Below are 19,290 nucleotides of genomic sequence, written 5' to 3' on the forward strand. Positions count from 1 at the left end.
ACTAAATCCATCTTTTTTTTGTAGTCTTCTCACATCACTATGCTTTAAACTACAGGGAATCCCAAAAGTTGAGTCCAAACTACAGTAGAACCTCAGACTTACGAACACTTTGAGAATGGAGGTTGTTCATAACTCTGAACTGTTTGTAACTCTGAACAAAATGTTATGGTTGTTCTTTCAAAGGTTTACAACTGAAGATTGACTTAATACAGCTTTGAAACTTTACTATACAGAAGAAAAATGTTGCTTTCCCTTTAATTTTGGTAGTTTATGTTTAACACAGTATTGTATTGTATTTGCTGTGTGTGTGTGTGTGTGTGTGTGTGCTGCTGTCTGATTACATACTTCCAGTTCCAAATGAGGTGTGTGGTTGACAGGTCAGTTCATAATTCTAGTGTTCTTAACTCTGAGGTTCTACTGTATTTTCTTGTTCCAGAAAGTGCCAGTCATCTGTCACCTTCACTGAGTTCCTATCCAACAATTTCTCCAATTAATAATTTCTTCATGTTAGATATCCCTTTTATAGGAAAACCGTATGTGTTGGATGAGAAATTCAGTTCTCAGAATTTTGCTGTAATTTGAAGGCATATGAGGGGAGGGTCACTTGGAATTGGCATGGGGTTTGGCTCTCTAAACCTGTGCATTTTGGATAAATGCATAGACCCTCTGCCTCAACACTTCCAGCCACAGCTTTTGAAGGAATCATGCTATTGTGGGCTCTCCCACTGTCTGCTGCCCCCAAGAGGTAGGGTTCACTGTCTAATAATCAGTGTTGCCAATTCTTCTGATATTTGGTATCTTCCTTAAAGCACCAAGGCCTGAAATATTGTGATTAAATGAGAATTTCAACTTTAATGTAAAGAAAAGCTTTAAAATACAAACCCTACTGCTCAAAAACCAGAAGGCAAATAACTCAACTTTATTTTTATGTTTTTATTCATGTTTAAGCCAAACTTTGTTTTTTGGGGTGGGGGAGGGGGCAGTGATTTTTGATTATTTGAAGGAACACTAGAACATGAAGAAAGGAAAACAAACAGAAGAAAATAGAGGACAAAGTGAGGAATGAACAATTTCTTGCCTTATTTTATTTCTGTTACCAGCTTTCCCCTTTATTCTTAATTAGAGGGACTGTGTCTCATGTTTAGAATTTGGTAACAGTCCAGTGTTGCTGGGGACAGCCCTGCCCTCACTTCAGACCACCTGAAATTCTGCCTCTGGCAACTGAACAAGTTTCTTCTGACCATTTTCTTTTATGGCTTTAATTTAATGTTTTTTGCAGTAGTGATCTAATTTCAACTTCTAGTTCCTCTTGCTGTCCTCAGCTGAGGAATCATTGGAATGTTGAGGCTATAACTCTCTAGATCCATATAGGACCTCTCTTATTGGGCAGTCCCTTTTCCTTCTTTTACTCCCCCTCCCTCACCCCTAAGCCAAGTCCGAGATATGCTGTATTTATAATGTAGCTTTTCTGGAGTCTCAGAGAGTGAGCTATGGCCTTCTTCTGCTTGCCAGACAACCCTCACTCTGCCAGACCATTGAGTCAAACCAGCATGCCAGGGCCTCATCACCCAGATGCATCTCTGCTATCTCAGTAAAACTACAGTGTTAAATAAAAACATATGGGAATTAGCATTGGTCAGCATAGTAACCTGTAAATAAATATTAGGAGCTATCCCTATCTTGTAGGGATTCTGAAAGGTCATTGAGTCCAGCCCCCTGCCTTCACCAGCAGGACCAAGTACTGATTTTGCCCCAGATCCTTAAGTATTGAACTCACAACCCTGGGTTTAGCAGGCTAATGCTCAGCCCACTGAGCCATCCCTTCCCTCATTGAAAGATATCATCATCATCATCACTGCTTGAGAAGGGGGCTTCCTTCCAAAAGCTCCCACATACCATGAAAGAGGTCTACATAGAATTTCAAAGCTTCAGCTGTGGCCATTTAGATGACAGTTATCCCTGTCATTTGTAAGCAAAATGTAAGCACTTGTTTTGTGGCTGGTGGGAGCAGAAGTGATATCTGTTTATGTGGAAAACAAAGACCTTAGAGGGAGTCACTGAGCACCACAGTGGGAGTCACCCAAGATGTCTAATAATTTTTACTGAAGCCAGGACAAAACTGATTTCAATAGGACCACTCAGAAAAATGGGACAGCTCTGCAATACCCAAGACATCCTGATAAATTCTGATATCTGGTCATTGTATCTATTATGCCTATTTCTGTATCTTTTCACACCAGTAAACTCAGAAGCCTGTCCATATAACTTATTTCTAGAGACAGAGACAAACAACAAGGAGAAAAAATGTCATAAAACCATTGTGAGATGATGAATTAAAAAAATGACTGGCAGTGCCTTTGGGTGTTATTGCCAACAACTAACCACTTTGCTACTTTCTCATATAGTTTCCCATTATGAACTGAATTTCGTTCAAAGATTTTATAGTATGACTGTAGTTTAACTTACGCTGGGATTTTCAAAGGAACTTAAAGGAAATCCCACTGTGCATAATCTTGCTACAGTGCATTTAGAAATGCTTTAGCAAAGATTGTGTCAGAATTTCCATCATAAATCCCTGTTTTGCATTCTTCCCTCAGTTATATTTCTAGGCATCCCTATCAATCTATATCCACTCCTTGGCTTAAATTTCACTTATAAGGAAATTATCCTGAAAGCAATACTTGTGTTTAGATTTTATCTTATTTTGAAGGAAAGTATTACCACTTTTAAGTTAAAATTATAGCCCATCTTTCATAAACTATCAAAATTGGACTTTATTTTTAATAACTTCTATAATTATAGTTACTCATTTAAGCTGTACTGAGATCTAAATTTAACCCTCTTAAGCATCTCCTTCTATCACAAGTATTAGATTTTCAACTAATTATCATTGTTCATGAATTTATGTATGGTGTACAGATTAAAATAGTTACTGGTTACAATAATATCTTTACTTTAGAAAAGTTTGTTTATGTACTAGGAATCAGTCAAATGTGAGAAGAATGCACACTGCTGTGAAGCTCAATGGAGTAATATTAAATAAGTCACAACATGCTCAACTAGTTTTATTGAATATGCCTGGACCTCCTAAAAACAAAAAAGGGGATGAAAACTGTATCCTATGCTGTATTGTTTTAATGGTGAAGTATACTATATTACAAAAAAGTAACAATATCATATAGATCAACAATTGCAAAAATTAAAGTTGTAATTTATATGAATGAGTAGCATGAGCATGTGTATATCTGTTTATATGTATATAGGGGCTGTGTGCTTTTTTTTGTCTGTACTGTGGCTTTTTTGTTTGTATTTTAACTAGTGGGAACTATGCCTTTAAGACTAGGGTTTGCAGAATATGTTTTTATGAGACCAAAAGTGGTGTGTAGAAAATGTTATCTTTATTTAATGGTAACACTGGTATTTTGGGTTCAGTTTATCTAAAATGCTTAGATAAAAATAATAGAGTTTAATGCCAATTTTATCTATTTATTAGTACTTCTGGGGTGCCTACATAGATCCCAACATTTATTACTCCTTCTTGAGCTGAGCTGGCAGGTTCTTTGCATGCTAGGATCTAAAATTGTTGTGGCTGCACTTCATGAAAGATGAATGTGTTAGGTGCTTCAGACAAGTTATTGGCTGTGGCTGCTGCACTTGCACTTTGGATGCAGGAGTACAATTTATTAAGGGTGGTTTTTTTTATTATTATGTTTTAAAGGTTGTTTTATTTCTTGTCTATAATCTTAAAACCTTAACTTGATTATCCCCCAGACATGGAGTTTTTGGAAGTTTTATCAGAAGGTCTGAACAGAGTTCTCTTAGTGCGAGGTGGTGGACGTGAAGTGATCACCATTTACTCCTAATGCTGTTACAGATTAACTGCAGTAATTTGAACAGTTGAAATGAAATTACCTGTGTACTTGAAATGATGTACCAGCTGAATCTTCTGATCAGGTGTACTGCTTTCTTTCAAAGGAATCTATCTGAAATTATTTCCTACATAGATTTATCTTTATAGAAGAAATGTATATATTGTAGTATTAAATAAATGCTGAGGATCAGGAGGGTATTTTTTTAAGCAATCTTGGTGTGAGACCCAAGAAGGGAAAGGTAATTTTTATGGCAGATGAAGTAACTAATGTTTTAAATGTGCACAAACAGAGAAAAACAGACATCTGCATTTTTAGTAACATTAATTGTATTATTTTGCTTCTACAAAAGAATAATTTAATGATGTTAAAACCTCCCAAGTTTATCAACAAAACATGAAATATTTCAGACAAGAAACCCTGGTCTTATTATTTTGTCCTCTTGACAGACTACTAACTACTATAATTCTTTTAAATTACCTTTTTTTGTATTTTTATCTAAACTTTACTTTGCTGACTTTACTAAGTTATAAAAAATATCTGTGACCCCCTTTGCACTGCTGCTGTGTAAGGATAATCTCCAATTGGAGGTGAAGGTATTCTACTTACCCCTTCACACACAGTTCCTTTCATGCTTGTAGCCCACTGCATTCCAGTGATCCCAGAGTAGCCACCTTGGGGGCTATTGCATTTTGGAGCAGTCTGAGAACTGCAACCAGAACTCGAGAATTTTAACCATCTCCTGCTTAGATAATGGACATAGCAAGTGATGGGGAAGAGAATAGGGAAAGTAGGGCATTTTATATATCCTATGTCTGTGATTCTGCCTTGTGATGAATTTTCAACACACGGCATGCAATATTCAAATTCAAATGATAAAACTGAAGTGTGGGAAATAAGGAGGTTCACTTTGACCAGTTAAGTGTAGTGTTCTGCTTTAAATTAAATGCAGGAACAGTCGCCCTATTTCTTTTTATTATTTTTATTTCTTTGTCAACTGAATTGGGGGTAAACTATTAACTTTGTAGATATTTGTTTTATATAGTATTTTTCAACTTTGTGTTAATAATACACCTCTGTGCATTATGACTGGCCATAAAATTAAGTTTATAAATTACATCTTAAAACTATTTGTAACTGCCTAGTGTTTGTTGATACTGAAAATATCTGGCCACAAATATTGCAATAGTACCTAGGGACTATACTAGTTTAAGGGATCTGGCATAATTACACTAAAGACAAAGTGCAATGTGTAAAATAAAATATGTTATTCTGTGTGGGGAACATAATTTCATGTTTTAAATGATAGATCTGCCAATATATTTTCAGTAAGCATTTCAGGTAAGTCATTTTTTCTACAAATTTCATTGATGAAGTATATATTCAGTCATAGATAAAAATGGCTTATAAATGTATTAAAGAAATATTCTACTTGTCAACTCATTTTTACATTTTGTTTTCTTTGTACAACACTATCTACTGTTTATAGTCTCTATAAAGAAATATTTTTACACACACTTATAGCAACCTTAGAAGTAAATGCTGTATGTTCCAGGCCCTGTTTTGAAAGATTTCTTCAATAGTTTTGCTGCAGTATGTCTAAACATGCACATTTTTTGGTTTGTGCTTTCTTTTCAGTTCTCTGGTTTAGAACTTTAGAGTATGTGGTAGAGTAGTTAGGTGTACCAAAGCTCATTCAATATTGTAACTGGAACACACATCCTAGATTCCTTGTAATAATAATCTGGCTATCATAGCTCATAAAGAATATTTTTTGTAAAAATATGAAGTGATGTAACACTTTTTCAGAATGAATCTGAATGTATTCGTAAACAAGAAACAATACCACTCAATACATTGGACAGACTTAATTCCAAAAATAATTAAACAGCTAAAGAAATTATGTTTACTAAACTGTGTGATGAAAGATTGTGTTGATGTAATATTCATTATGAATATGTACCTAAAAGAATCTAGAAAATATCTAGTCTGAAATAGCAGAAAGAAATCCATCATCTCTTTGATGCAATACCATAAGCTACTCTAGCCATTAATAAGAATTAGGGGTACACATCAAAGTGCAGCATTTTTCAGTGTATGCAAATATGGCTTTTAACTTAGTAAGTATTTTTTTTAAATAGGAAAGTCACAATCCTTGAAACTAATAGTTATGAAAATTAAGAAGATGAATCATGGCTACAAGTACATTTTGGTATTACAGCATAAGTACCTGCCAGATAACCCTGAGGTTATTTTTTGTTTATACTAAAATATTTGCAAGATCATTATCTTCTCTATACGAAATACTTTTGTAAATGTTTAGAAATGACAATGTTTCCCTTTGTTTGTGTAGATGTTCATGAATAAATAAAACTGTCTGAAACCACTACTGTCTGTGCTACACATTCTTGTTGATACTCATATGAAAATAGTTGATGGGGAAGATACACAATACAATAAGCTCTGTCAGTACAAACCAAGTAATTTTATTGATGTCATGTGTATTGTTTCAAATCTAAATATAAAAATGATTGACAGAAAAAGACTGGGGATAGAGAATAAGACTGAGAATATATTATTGCCCTTATATAAATCCATGGTATGCCCACATCTCGAATACTGTGTACAGATGTGGTCGCCTCACCTCAAAAAAGATATTCTAGCACCAGAAAAGGTTCAGAAAAGGGCAACTAAAATGATTAGGGGTTTAGAGAGGGTCCCATACGAGGAAAGATTAAAGAGGCTAGGACTCTTCAGCTTGGAAAAGAGAAGACTAAGCGGGGACATGATAGAGGTATATAAAATCATGAGTGATGTTGAGAAAGTGGATAAGGAAAAGTTATTTACTTATTCCCATAATACAAGAACTAGGGGTCACCAAATGACATTAATAGGCAGCAGGTTTAAAACAAATAAAAGGAAGTTCTTCACGCAGCACACAGTCAACTTGTGGAACTCCTTACCTGAGGAGGTTGTGAAGGCTAGGACTATAACAATGTTTAAAAGGGGACTGGATAAATTCATGGTGGCTAAGTCCATAAATGGTTATTAGCCAGGATGGGTAAGAATGGTGTCCCTAGCCTCTGTTCGTCAGAGGATGGAGATGGATGGCAGGAGAGAGATCACTTGATCATTGCCTGTTAGGTTCACTCCCTCTGTGGCACCTGGCATTGGTCACTGTCGGTAGACAGATACTGGGCTAGATGGACCTTTGGTCTGACCCGGTACGGCCTTTCTTATGTTCTTACTGGTGAATAATAAAAATTCATACTGCCATCAATTTTTGCCATCAAATCTAGAGAAAAAGTGGTGTAAATAATTGTAGAAAGAACTCAATTAGATAATACAGGTATTAAATTTATACAAATTAAAAGCTGCAAATAACAATTACAAGAATATACAGAATTTTTCACAAGTTGAATCCAATGCAGGACCAAATGCCATAATGTGCTATATTAAAAAAAAAACAACAAAACAGAAAAACAAACGGCTAAATTAAGTCAATCCACATAATATAGATAGATGTAGATGCAAATAATTCATGAAGAGTAATACCAAATAGAGTTGGTAGAATTCTTACCACATGTATGATTTGATGAAAAACCTTCCCTGACTAATAGATTGACTAATAAATAGTCTAAGCAGGATTTTAATTTTTATACCCATCCACAGGTATTTATTATATTTGTATTATTTTATTTTTTAATCTATATAGTTCACAGATTTCTAATGGAAGAGGAAAACACCACTATTTCCCCTAATTAAACAGAGACATTTCAAAGAAGAGGGGGTTTTGATTACCAATCTTCAAAAAGTACTTTGGAGCTATACAACTAGAAAATATTGCATGGCATGCCCAGAGGTTAATTTCTATCTCATGGCTAGGAATTTTTAAAATTGCACCCCTACTCTTCTTACACAGAGTCAGAAATGCAGTTTATTACAATATTCATTATTAATATACTTGAAGTTATATAGTTATGATTTATTTAAAGTAATTTATTTGTGATCACCATGTGTGGGAACAGGAAATAATTCCCTCCCCCTCCCCCCGCAACCCCAGGGCAAATTGGCAATGACCTTGGGAGTTTTTGGCCTTCCACTGCAGCATGGAGTGCAGACTGATTGCCAGGATCGTCTGGGTACATCTCAGTTAATCAGTTTCCATTGCAGGAGCCTTGGGCATTAATGCACCTCCATCCCTTCTGTTCTCTGCTTGTGGCATGTACTAGTTTAGTCTCCTGAGGGCTATAATGCATTGATACAACTGTGTCTCTGTAAGCTCTCTAGTGTAGCCGCTCTAAGCTGACAGGAGACAGATCTCCTGTCGACTTAATTAATCCACCCACAATGAACGGGGGCAGCTATGTCAGCAGGAGAAGTTCCAACATAGCACTGTCCACACCAGTGCTTAGGTCGGTGTAACTTATGTCACTCAGTGGGGTGGCTTATTCACACCCCTGAATGACGCAAATTATATCAACATAAATGGTAGTGTAGACATAATCTTAGTTTAATTTTAGTTGTTGGGATTTGTGTGCGAGTGCTGGGTCGTGTTGGTGATCCCTTTTGTGATAACTAGGTCAGAATAGATGGTTTGGTGATCCCTTTTGACCTCAAATTCTATGACTGTGAATATTGTAACAAAGTCATTTTTGACTGTTTACACTTTTTACAAAACATAGCATTTGTATTTCTAAATGTCGTGATATAATTAAATCACAATGCTTCAAAAGGTGAAAATATAAATAATTATCTGAAAATCCTACGATACCATATTTTAGGTAATCTGAAAGTTTAAGTAAATGACAAATGTACCTGGCCCAACAAGTGGGCAATAAGCTCTCTCCTGTGAGATGGAAGGTAACTTAACCAGGAGATAATTCTTAGAAATAACAAATGGACATAGTTACTGTCTTGGAGTTTCTAATCAGGTACCTAGAGAGAAGTAATATGTAATACCAACAATGGGGACAATATTAAATTAGCAATGATTATTGCAGTTTGTAAAGCATTTTGGTATCCTTCAGCTGTGCACACTTTTTTTCAAACCCAGCTGGAACTGTGATTGGTCGCTCTGCTCACAGGGCAGGGCCAGGGCCACAATATCCCAGGGATATTGTGGCCCTGGCCCTGCCCTCCGCCCCATCATTGGGTGCTCAGGATGCGAATTCGAATTGGTGGTTCGCACTTGGAGCTCGCTGAGACTGGAGGGCACGAGCTCTCAGAGACAGAGTCCGATCAGAACTTCTAAATCACCTGCCATGGCACCACCCAGCGCCAGCAGGTGCAGTGCAAGAACCTGCTCCCTGTAGGACTTTGCTACCTGCAGCAGTTACTTGTATGTAAGGGATTACAAAAACTGCTCTCTGATGTAATTTGCTACCAGTAGCAGGCCAGCCGTGCCTCTCCCCATGCAGCAGCCGTCAAAAAGCTAATAGAATGCTGGGAATAATTAAGACAGGGATAGAAAATATCAATCCATTGTATGCCCACATCTTGAATACTGTGTGCAGATGTGGTCGCTCCATCTCAAAAAAAGATATATTGGAATTGGAAAAGGTTTAGAAAAGGGCAACAAAGATGATTAGAGGTATGGAACGGCTTCCGTAAGAGGAGAGATTAATAAGACTGGGACTTTTCCGCTTGGAAAAGAGACGGCTAAGGGGAAATATGATTGAGGTCTATAAAATCATGACTGGTGTAGAGAAAGTACATAAGGAAGTGTTGTTTACTCCTCATAACACAAGAACTAGGGGTCACCAAATGAAATTAATAGGCAGCAGGTTTAAAACAAATAAAAGGAAGTATTTCTTCACATAACGCACAGTCAACATGTGGAACTCCTTGCCAGAGGATATTGTGAAGGCCAGGACCATAACAGGGTTCAAAAAAGAACTAGATAAATTCATGGAGGATAGGTCCATCAGTGGCTATTCGCCAGGATAGGCAGGAATGGTGTCCCTAGCCTCTGTTTGCCAGAATCTGGGAATGATCGACAGGGAATGGATCACTTGATGATTACCTGTTCTGTTAATTTCCTCTGGGACACCTGGCTCTGGCCACCATCGGAAGACAGGATACTGGGCTAGATGGACCTTTGGTCTGACCCAGTAGGGCCATTATGTTTTTATGTTCTCTGAGTGGGGGTGGGGTGGGGTGGGGCGGGGTGGAAACAGTGGTGTGACCCTTTTGCCATGTGGAGCTCGCAGCAACAATGGCTGGGCTCAATATCCAGGGGTCCCTTTTAACAGTTCAACACAGAACCGGCCTGAACCATCACTCAGTAATCTGGGGAAATTAAGCACCATACTAGCTTCCTTTAAGAGGCAGTACTTCCACCCTGGCAAGCACTGTATAGCAGAGAAAACATTTACTAAAAAGAAGAAAGGAGCTTGGCATTAATTTGGAAAAATGCTACAACCATGATTCGAACACATCTGAACATTAGCAAAACTCCTGTACCAGAGTCCGTTGGGCAGTGTCCTTTGCCTCCCTTTCTCACCTTGTGGTGTTTAAGTACAACAAATGTCCCTTTAACATGCCACTCCCCTCTCCCTCCACCACACCCCACTCACAGCTCTCCTTGGTCAGCAGAGACCCAGAGTTCAGAGGTGCATTCACATGAGTTTATCTCCTACCCAGAAAGGGGGGCAGGGGAAGAAACATTGAGCAATGTTACCTCATCTGGCTTACAGTTGCCACCAGTCACTCTGTGTGCAGCTGTGCCATCATTCAGCATGCTGTCATTCATGCCACCATTACTCCATCATGCCATCATCTGCTCAAGTCACCAATGGCCCTGCGCTGTTACTTCTGCTGCCACCTCACCTGCCTCTCCACTGAGACCTCTATGAGTTGGTCTCTTGAGGTTCCACCCAGCTCTCAGTGATTCTTAGGCTGGACAGGGGGTGGGTGGGCGGGTGCTGAAGATGCTGTGCCTAGGGGTGTGTAAGGTGTGAACAGGGCTGGCTCCAGACCCCAGCGCGCCAAGCGTGCGCTTGGGGCGGCGTCCCGCAGGAGGGCAGCAGGCGACTCCGGTGGACCTCCCGCAGACGTGCCTGCGGAGGGTCCGCTGGTCCCGCGGCTCCAGTGGAGCATCCGCAGGCGTGCCTGCGGTAGGTCCACCGGAGCCACGGGACCAGTGGACCCTCCGCAGGCACGTCTGCAGGAGGTCCAGCGGAGCCGTGGGACCGGCGACCGTCAGAGCGCCCCCCCGCGGCGTGCCGCCCTGCTTGGGGCAGCGCAAATCCTAGAGCCGCTCCTGGGTGTGAATCTGGTCTTGCATGGAAGACCTAGTTACATATTCATATATACACACGCACACATAGGCTTTAGCTGGTTTCTAAAAAGCAAGTAACTTATATCTGACCTTGAGAAAACGAAATCATAAAATAAATGAGAGGGAGAGGTAGCGAATGTGCCTTATTAATGCTGTATCCTAGATTATTTATATTTGATTACACCTGAAAATTTAGATATTTTATTTATTTCATAAATCAATGAAGCGCTATGCCAAAACTTTTCTTTGTTGACATGGTCCCTTTTTCTAAAACTCCATGGGTAAAATCCACGTAGTCCCTCTGCCTACACAGTAATCGCTCTCGTTCCCGCGTTAGTCTGGCCCCAAAGCAGCCGGCCCTGCTCTCCGAGGCGGCGACCCGTGTGGTTTCCACGCTGCTGCCGCTCAGTGCCCAACAAACCCGTGTGCGCTTACTGGGGCGGGGAGGCGGCGGGACGCGCCACCGCGGAAGCCCACGGGACAGCGGGAGCCCAGCAGGCAGGCAGCGCCCCCGCCCTTCCAGCCCCGTGCGGATGCCCAAGGAGACTACAGCTCCCAGCACGCAACGCTCGAGAAGACGCAGTGCATGATGGGACCTGCAGCCGCCGCTCCTCCCCCGTCACGTGGGAGGCGGGAAGCGCGACCCGCCCTAACGAAGCAGGACCCGAGCGGGGCTCTATGGAATAGCCTGTTTGTAAACACGCCCCTGTCCGCAGAACCCCTCGTTAATCTGGCTCCGAGCGGCTCTACGGAGCGAGCCCCCGCCCCGAAAAACAGCGCCTCAAGCCGGCTGGTCTGTTCCGTTCCCGGGCAGGCAGCTGGGCGGGCACCAGGCGGGGGGTCCTTCCTGGCACTGCGTCGCGCTGCGTTTCTACCGCGTCTGCCCCGGCCCAGCGCCTCGCTGCCGGGGCTGCGGGCGGATGGAGGCGCGGGGCAGCGGCGGCGGCAGCAGGGCCGGTGCCGGGGACTCGGCGCCGCGGGGACCATGATGCCCGGAGAGGCGCCGGCGGCGGGGATCGCGGCCGAGGCCGCCACGGCCTGTGCGAACTGCAGCGCGCTCCAGCAGGTACCGGCGCCCCGCGCCTCGCCTCCGCCCGAGCCCGGCTGAGACCGGGGCCGTCCCCCTCCCCTGTCCCACCCGCAAGCCGGCTGGGACCCCGCCCCTGCCCTTATGCAGGTAGCGCCCAGCCACCTGCGCTCCTGCCTGCAGCAGACAGCGGGACCTGCTCCTGTTTTCTGGTGCTCGGCCAGGGCGGGCGCCTCTGGTTAGAGTCCAGCGACCTTCTTGCTGCTGTGGCATTTAACCACAGGACGTGGGCAGAGCCAGTCGTGTCTCCTCAATTCTTGCTGGAGGCTCCGCAGCGGCCCTCGCTCGGCTCATTGGGAGCGTCCTTGGCCTCCACCGGACCGTGTTGAATTTTAAAGTCTTAAAAATAGTCAGTTTAATTCTCAGTCTTGGTATCGTGAACCTTGATGTGGCGGGCAGGTGCTGAGCCCTCCATCTGTCAGCAACCTTTCAGAGGAAATAGAGTGGGTTAGAACATGAATTGTGAACTTAAATAGCAAACGGAAAGAAGTCCCTTCACGTCTGTCTCATAAAGAATCAGAAAAGAGCTGTAGTCTCTATTATCGCTTTTTTCTAGCAATTCCACTAGCATCACCCTTCTGCACTTTTGGATTTCCTAAAAGTCTTGGACAACGTGCACTTTTCCAGCTGGATTTTACAAAGATTTTCTTTTTGTAAACTGATTTGATTCCTTTTCTACCAAATCTATCTATTTTACTGATTTGTACAGCACTACAAGTGTGTATGGTACTTCACAAAACAGAAAATGACAGCGTTAATATTCTTAAGGTTTCAGTCTTGCAATACGCTGTGTGTGTGAGAGCTTCTACTCAGACATGTAGTCCTATTGACTTTAGTGGCACTCTGCAGAGCCTCAGAGGTCTGTCTTCCTATGCAGAACTCATTGCAGAATTGGGGCTTAATTTAAGAATAGGAAAGAGAAATAGTGAGGGAGGCTGAAGGTGTTAAGATTATCGCTTAAATTAGCGATGCATGCATCTTGAGGGGTACCCTGGTTTTTTCTGTATTTGGTTATGATTTTGAGTACACACATCACTCTGGACATCAGCAATACCAGGAAGGATGAGATGGAGTGCTGATGAGAAGCATAGTGGGGAAAGTAACTGAAATATTTTTCACATGGATTGTTCATTTAGAAAATACAATCTACCATATATTCTCAATTACTGAGGGACAATCTTACTTATTGCTATATTTGCTTTCCTCAACCAACTCTCTGTATAACTTCTCATGAATGATGTAGCTGAATACTTGGATGCTAATATCTAAACTAGGGCTGTCAAGCGATTAAAAAAATTAATCACAATTAATTGTGCTGTTAAACAATAATAGAATACCATTTATTTAAATATTTGCGAATGTTTTCTACATTTTCAAATATTTTGATTTCAGTTGCAACACAGAACACAAAGTGTACAGTGCTCACTTTACATTTATTTATTACAAACATTTGTACTACAAAAAAGAAACTGCAATTCACCTTATTGAAGTAGTGTAGTGCAGTCTCTTTATCATGAAAGTTGAACATACAAATGTAGAATTATGTACAAAGGAATAACTGTACTTAACAATAAAACAATATAAAACTTTAGAGTCTACAAATCCACTCAGTCCTACTTCTTTTTCAGCCAATCACTTAGACAAGCTTCAGAGAGTCCTGTGGCACCTTTAAGACTAACAGATGTGTTGGAGTATAAGCTTTCATGGGAGAATACTCACTTCATCAGACGCATGTAATGGAAATTTCCAGAGGGAGGTATAAATATGCAGGCAAGAATCAGTCTGGAGATAACGAGGTTCGTTCAGTCAAGGATGGTGAGGTCCTCTGCTAGCAGTTGAGGTGTGAACACCAAGGGAGGAGAAACTGCTTTCGTAGTTGGCTAGCCATTCACAGTCTTTGTTTAATTCTGATCTGATGGTGTCAAATTTGCAAATGAACTGAAGCTCAGCAGTTCCTCTTTGGAGTCTGGTCCTGAAGTTTTTTTGCTCTAAGGTGGCTATCTTTACATCTGCTATTTTGTGGTCAGGGAGGTTGAAATGTTCTCCTACAGGTTTTTGTATATTGCCATTCCTAATGTCTGATTTGTGTCCATTGATCCTGTCCAGTTTGGCCAATGTACATAGCAGAAGGGCATTGCTGGTACATGATGGCATATATCACATTGGTGGACGTGCAGGTGAATGAACCAGTGATGTTGTAGCTGATCAGGTTAGGTCCTGTGATGGTGTTGCTGGTGTAGATATGTGGGCAGAGTTGGCATCAAGGTTTGTTGCATGGATTGGTTCCTGAGTTAGAGTTGTTATGATGTGGTGTGTGATTGCTGGTGAGAATATGCTTAAGGTTGGTGGGTTGTCTGTGGGCGAGAACTGGCCTCCCTCCCAGGGTCTGTGAAAGGGAGGGATCGTTGTCCAGGATGGGTTGTAGATCACTGATGATACATTGGAGAGGTTTAAGCTGAGGATTGTAGGTGATGGCCAGTGGAGTTCTGTTGGTTTCTTTCTTGGGCTTGTCTTGTAGCAGGAGGCTTCTAGGTACATGTCTGGCTCTGTTGATTTGTTTCCTTGTGCGGATATCGTAGTTTTGAGAGTGCTTGGTGAAGATCTTGTGGGTGTTGGTCTCTTAGACAAGCTTGTTTACATTTGTGGGAGAGAATGCTGCCTGCTTCTTGTTTACAATGTCGCTTGCCCAGCAAGATATTTACGTGACAGATGTGCTAAAGATTCATATGCCTTTTCATGCTTCTACCACCATTCCAGAGGACATACGTCCATGCTGATGATGGGTTCTGCTCAATAACAATCCAAAGCAGTGTGGGAACTGATGCATGTTCAATTTAATCATCTGAGTCAGATGCCACCAGCAGAAGGTTGATTTTCTTTTTTTTTGCTCATTTGGGTTCTGTAATTTCCACATCAGACTGTTGCTCTTTTAAGACTTCTGACAGCATGCTCCACACTTCATCCCTCTCAGATTTTGGAAGGCACTTCAGATTCTTAAATCTTGGGTCTAGTGCGTTTTGTAAAATCTGTTGTGAAAGTATTCTTAAATTGAACAACATATGCTAGTTCGTTGTCAGAGACTGCTGTAACGTAGAATATATAGCAGAATGCAGGTAAAACCATGGAGCAGGAGGCATACAATTCCCCCCTCTTCCCCCAAGGAGTTCAGTCACAATCCTGCAGGGCTCAAGTAGTGTTTCTAGCTTTTGCATTTTTTCAAAATCCTTATCTGTTGGCACTGATAGATGGAGCTTTTGAAGAACTAATGTGGATGTGATAGCGGCTTTATTGCAAAGCAGGCACTGAATCATAGGCCAATGTGGAGTTCCATCTGGTTGAAATATTGTGTATGAGAGGTTCTTGTTTCTGTCCATTTGCAGCTTGTTATATTCCTAGCTCTGTACTATTAGCTGGACTGTGTTTATTTGAAATGGCCTACAAGTTTTCTGCATTTTGCCAGCACGTTTTCAAAACCACTACCACTGAGCTCTACTGTAATGGATCACTGCAGACTGTGAGCAATGCACGTCATGTGTTCTAAAGGCAAGCGGCTGACTGCTGCTCCATTTTACATGCACTGTCAGTACTAATTGTTGCTACTTTTTCTTGAATATTCTGTTCTTTTGCAACATACATGAAATGCTCTGCATGTGCTTCAGCATAATGTCTCTCTTCAGGATGGGTTACTGTTAGAGCAAACAACCACAGTGTCCATGCGGCATTAATAAGGTGTGCCGTGACACCAAGATAGCTATGATTGCTCAAGGATGTCCAGTGGTCACTAGTCAAAGCAACAGCCAGTGCATTTTTTCAGAAGCTCTTACTTTGTAGTCTTCTCGTTGTCATATTGGTCATTTATTCGTGATGCAATGGCTCCTTGTGAGGGCAAAGTGCATGGCTGAGTGGAAGATGCAATTTGAATGATATCTCTTAGGCCTCTGTCATGTACAATGTTGAGTGGTCTGCAGTCCATAGCTATCCATTTTGCAATAGCATTGGTTAAGATGTTGTACTTTGTTTAATCCATGGGTTTGTAGCGATCCTGAAACTGTAATTGTTATTTGTTGCAGCTGGCTGGATTAATTTGGTGGTGGTGGGTTATCTGTAGCACAAGATCCGGAGACAAAAGCATGCTTAGAACGTAGGTGGTACTGCAGACTTGAAGTGCTTCTATGATATTGGAACTCAGCCTTGCAGTACCTCCAGATAAGTCTTTTTAGGCAAAGAACCATCTAGAAGTTTTTAAAATATCAACTTCCTGTTCAAAAGACCTGAACTGTTGCTACTTTGCTCGATTATCTTTTTTGATATTTAATCACTCCAGATGATGAAAGCACAGTAGAACTGTGTCAGTGTCTGGAATAATTCAATACATTGTTCTATATTATCAACATATTTGTGTCCTGTTCAAAAGAGTCCTTGCCGTAGATATGGAAAGATTTTTACCTCAGGATTAACATTCAGTATGGGAGTGAATTGTGCAGGAAGCTTTTTTTCGCCTTCTGCTGCTGGGTTAGCCTTTTGTATGTGTCCTTTAGAGGAGGGTTAACTTATTGAAGGGGTAAGATTTTTTTTTTATCTCAGTACTCTGGAGATGAGAGGGGTGTGAGTTGTTCAAGAGAGAGGTGATTTCTTGATGATGCTCCTGTTGGGGTAGGTTTCTGAGCTCACCAAGTTCACCTCCTGTCCAAAGAGTGTTTCATCTTAGAAATCTGCATACAGGGTTTGGGGATTGGAGAAGTAAGCAATGACTTGTGCAGGAGGAGAGTCTGGGAGGACCGGGAACGACAGCGGGGAGGAACAAGCAATAACTTGTGTAGGAGGAGGGTGAGGGAGGTGTCTTGCTGCTGCTTCTGGATGCATGGTTTCTGGTACTTAGCTCACCTCCTTTTACTGAGTTAGTTGGGCTCCCTTCAGCTGAGTGAGCCCTTGTTTGCAAAGGAGGATGGATTTTAACCTCAGGGACTCATCATACTGCAGGGGTGGAGAGGCTGGGACAGGGAGGCTGAGCTCGCCAGGCCCATGTTCTCTGTGGGGTACTCCTGGAGCAAGCGGCCGGTTAGGGGCAATGGGGCACGATGCAGGGGGGTTGGTCCTGGGAATGAGGGGCCGGCTGGGCACAATAGGGCGCAGGCTGGCTAGAGTGATATGTCCCGTTTTGGCCAGGACAAGGCCCCCTTTTCAGTTATGTGCCAGCTGTCCCTACTTTTTTACCAAAACTGGGCATTTGTCCCAGCAGCAAGGCAGAGCAGAGAGAGGCGGCTGCTGACTGGGGGTCAACTGAAGGTAGCACTGCCGGCCAGCAGGAAAGTGGAAAAATTTGCTGCTGGTGTGCAGTGCTGGCTTCAGAGCTGACTCCTGGGCAGCGCAGAGCTGGGGGTTGGGGGGGGTGGTGGTAAGTGTCAGCCAGGGGAGGCATGGAGCTTGGGGCCTTCAGCCACAGCTGCACATGGCATGGAGCCTCGGGGGGGGGGGGGGAAAGAGTCCAGCCCCAGCTGTGGATGGCACAGGGCTGGCAGGGACATACGGGTGGCAGGAGGCTCAGCTCCAGCTGCGGGCGACATGGGGCTTGGGAGGGGGTCAGCTCCCAAGTTCAGGGGGAGCCAGCCTCAGTCCCAGGAGCCATGGGGGGAGGGGGTCAGCCCCAGCTGTGGGTGGCGTAAAGCTCGGGAGTGGGGGGTGGGGGTCAGCCACAGTTGTGGATGGCACAGAGCTAGGTTAGGTAATAATTGGAGATATACCAATCTCCTAGAGCTGGAAGGGACCTTGAAAGGTCATCGAGTCCAGCCCCCTGCCTTCACTAGCAGGACCAATTTTTGCCCCAGATCCCTAAGTGGCCCCCTCAAGGATTGAACTCACAACCCTGGGTTTAGCAGGCCAATGCTCAAACCACTGAGCTATCCCTCCCCCCCCGACCCCACCATGGGCATTGCGGAGCTTGGGGGGAGGGGCTGCGGGTGGCACGGGGCTCAGCCCCAGCTGCAGGTGACTTGGGGGGGGGGGGTGTCAGCTCCCGAGTTTTGGGGGTGGGGGAGCTGCAGCCCCAGGCAGCATGGAGCTCGGGGTTGGGGTCAGCCCCCAAGCTCGGGATGTGTGAATGTGTGTCAGCCCCAGGCAGCAAGGGGAATGGGAGGTGGGGTCAGCCCCAGTTGCGGATGGCACAGGGCTGGAGGAAGAGATCCCAGCATGGGCAGTGCAGAGCTGGGTGGGGTGCTCAGCCCCAGCCCCTTGGAGCACCCTGCAAGGGGCGGGGCAGCTTGGGCAAACCCTCAGCTGTCCTGTTTCTACTTTTAAAAAATACTTCTCCACTGGAGCTGGCATGAGAACCGCGTGCATCTTTTTGTAGCCTCTTCTCTTTCCGTCTGGCCTCCAGCGGAGGCTTGCATTACTGCGTCTGACCTGAGGTAGGTACTCCAAAGCAGCTGATGCTGCCCTGCTGTGATTAACGCCATTAAAAAAAAAATGCGTTAATTGTGGTGTGCATTAATCACACACTTTAACGGCAGTTAATTGACAGCCCTAATCTAAACTCTATTCTTAAATTTATTCACCTAAATGTGGGTTATTGCTGATTATGCACTATATGTATCTTATGACTTTAGCCAAAAATACAAAGTTTGTTTTTAATCTAAGCACTAGACCCAGATGTGCAGACACTCTTTTCTTAACCTGTGTACTATATAATTTTTTAACAGTTAATTCTTTCTCCCATTCTTTCTTATGGCAGAAGCCTCGGCGATAAATCTTGGGAATAGTGTTTGCAAAGTAAAGAGCAGTGCTGGATTTCTAAGAGGCTGAAATACTGTGTATTTGTCAAAAAACGTTTGCTTTGTTTAAACTAGTCTAACTATCCAGAGTCCAGAATGGCAGAGCATTTTTCCAGTGAACTGTCTTCTTTACCTCATCTTTCATAAGTGTATCCTTTCAATTCACATACCTTTTGGATTTCGGCAGTGTTCATTTACAATAGTCCATATGGAAATTTGGATCTTCAGTTTTTCATTACAATTTCTTAAAACTCAGAGGCCCATATTTTCAGTAGTATTAATCCA

The 19,290-nt window shown here is 42.6% G+C and overlaps 2 protein-coding genes across 10 annotated transcripts in view; both read left to right on the forward strand.

Annotated features, from left to right (window-relative positions):
• Positions 1 to 6,226, forward strand: part of SLC12A7 (solute carrier family 12 member 7) — a 327,938-nt gene extending 321,712 nt beyond the window's left edge. For all 4 annotated transcript variants that reach the window (XM_039524891.1, XM_039524892.1, XM_039524894.1 and 1 more), the window contains 2 exons: positions 2,981 to 3,114; positions 3,772 to 6,226. In XM_039524891.1, coding sequence (XP_039380825.1) covers positions 2,981 to 3,114; positions 3,772 to 3,863 — 226 coding nt within the window. In that variant the 3' untranslated portion in view covers positions 3,864 to 6,226. The remainder of the gene's footprint in view (positions 1 to 2,980; positions 3,115 to 3,771) is intronic.
• A 5,655-nt stretch (positions 6,227 to 11,881) lies between these two features.
• ICE1 (interactor of little elongation complex ELL subunit 1) overlaps positions 11,882 to 19,290 on the forward strand; it is a 76,306-nt gene continuing 68,897 nt past the window's right edge. For 2 of the 6 annotated variants that reach the window (XM_039522191.1, XM_039522190.1), the window contains exon 1: positions 11,882 to 12,217. In XM_039522191.1, coding sequence (XP_039378125.1) covers positions 12,137 to 12,217 — 81 coding nt within the window. In that variant the 5' untranslated portion in view covers positions 11,882 to 12,136. The remainder of the gene's footprint in view (positions 12,218 to 19,290) is intronic. The other 4 variants (XR_005593550.1, XM_039522189.1, XM_039522188.1 and 1 more) reach the window with 3 other exon arrangements.

This window comes from Mauremys reevesii, linkage group 2 (genome assembly GCF_016161935.1).
Source record: "Mauremys reevesii isolate NIE-2019 linkage group 2, ASM1616193v1, whole genome shotgun sequence".
Taxonomy (NCBI): domain Eukaryota; kingdom Metazoa; phylum Chordata; order Testudines; family Geoemydidae; genus Mauremys; species Mauremys reevesii.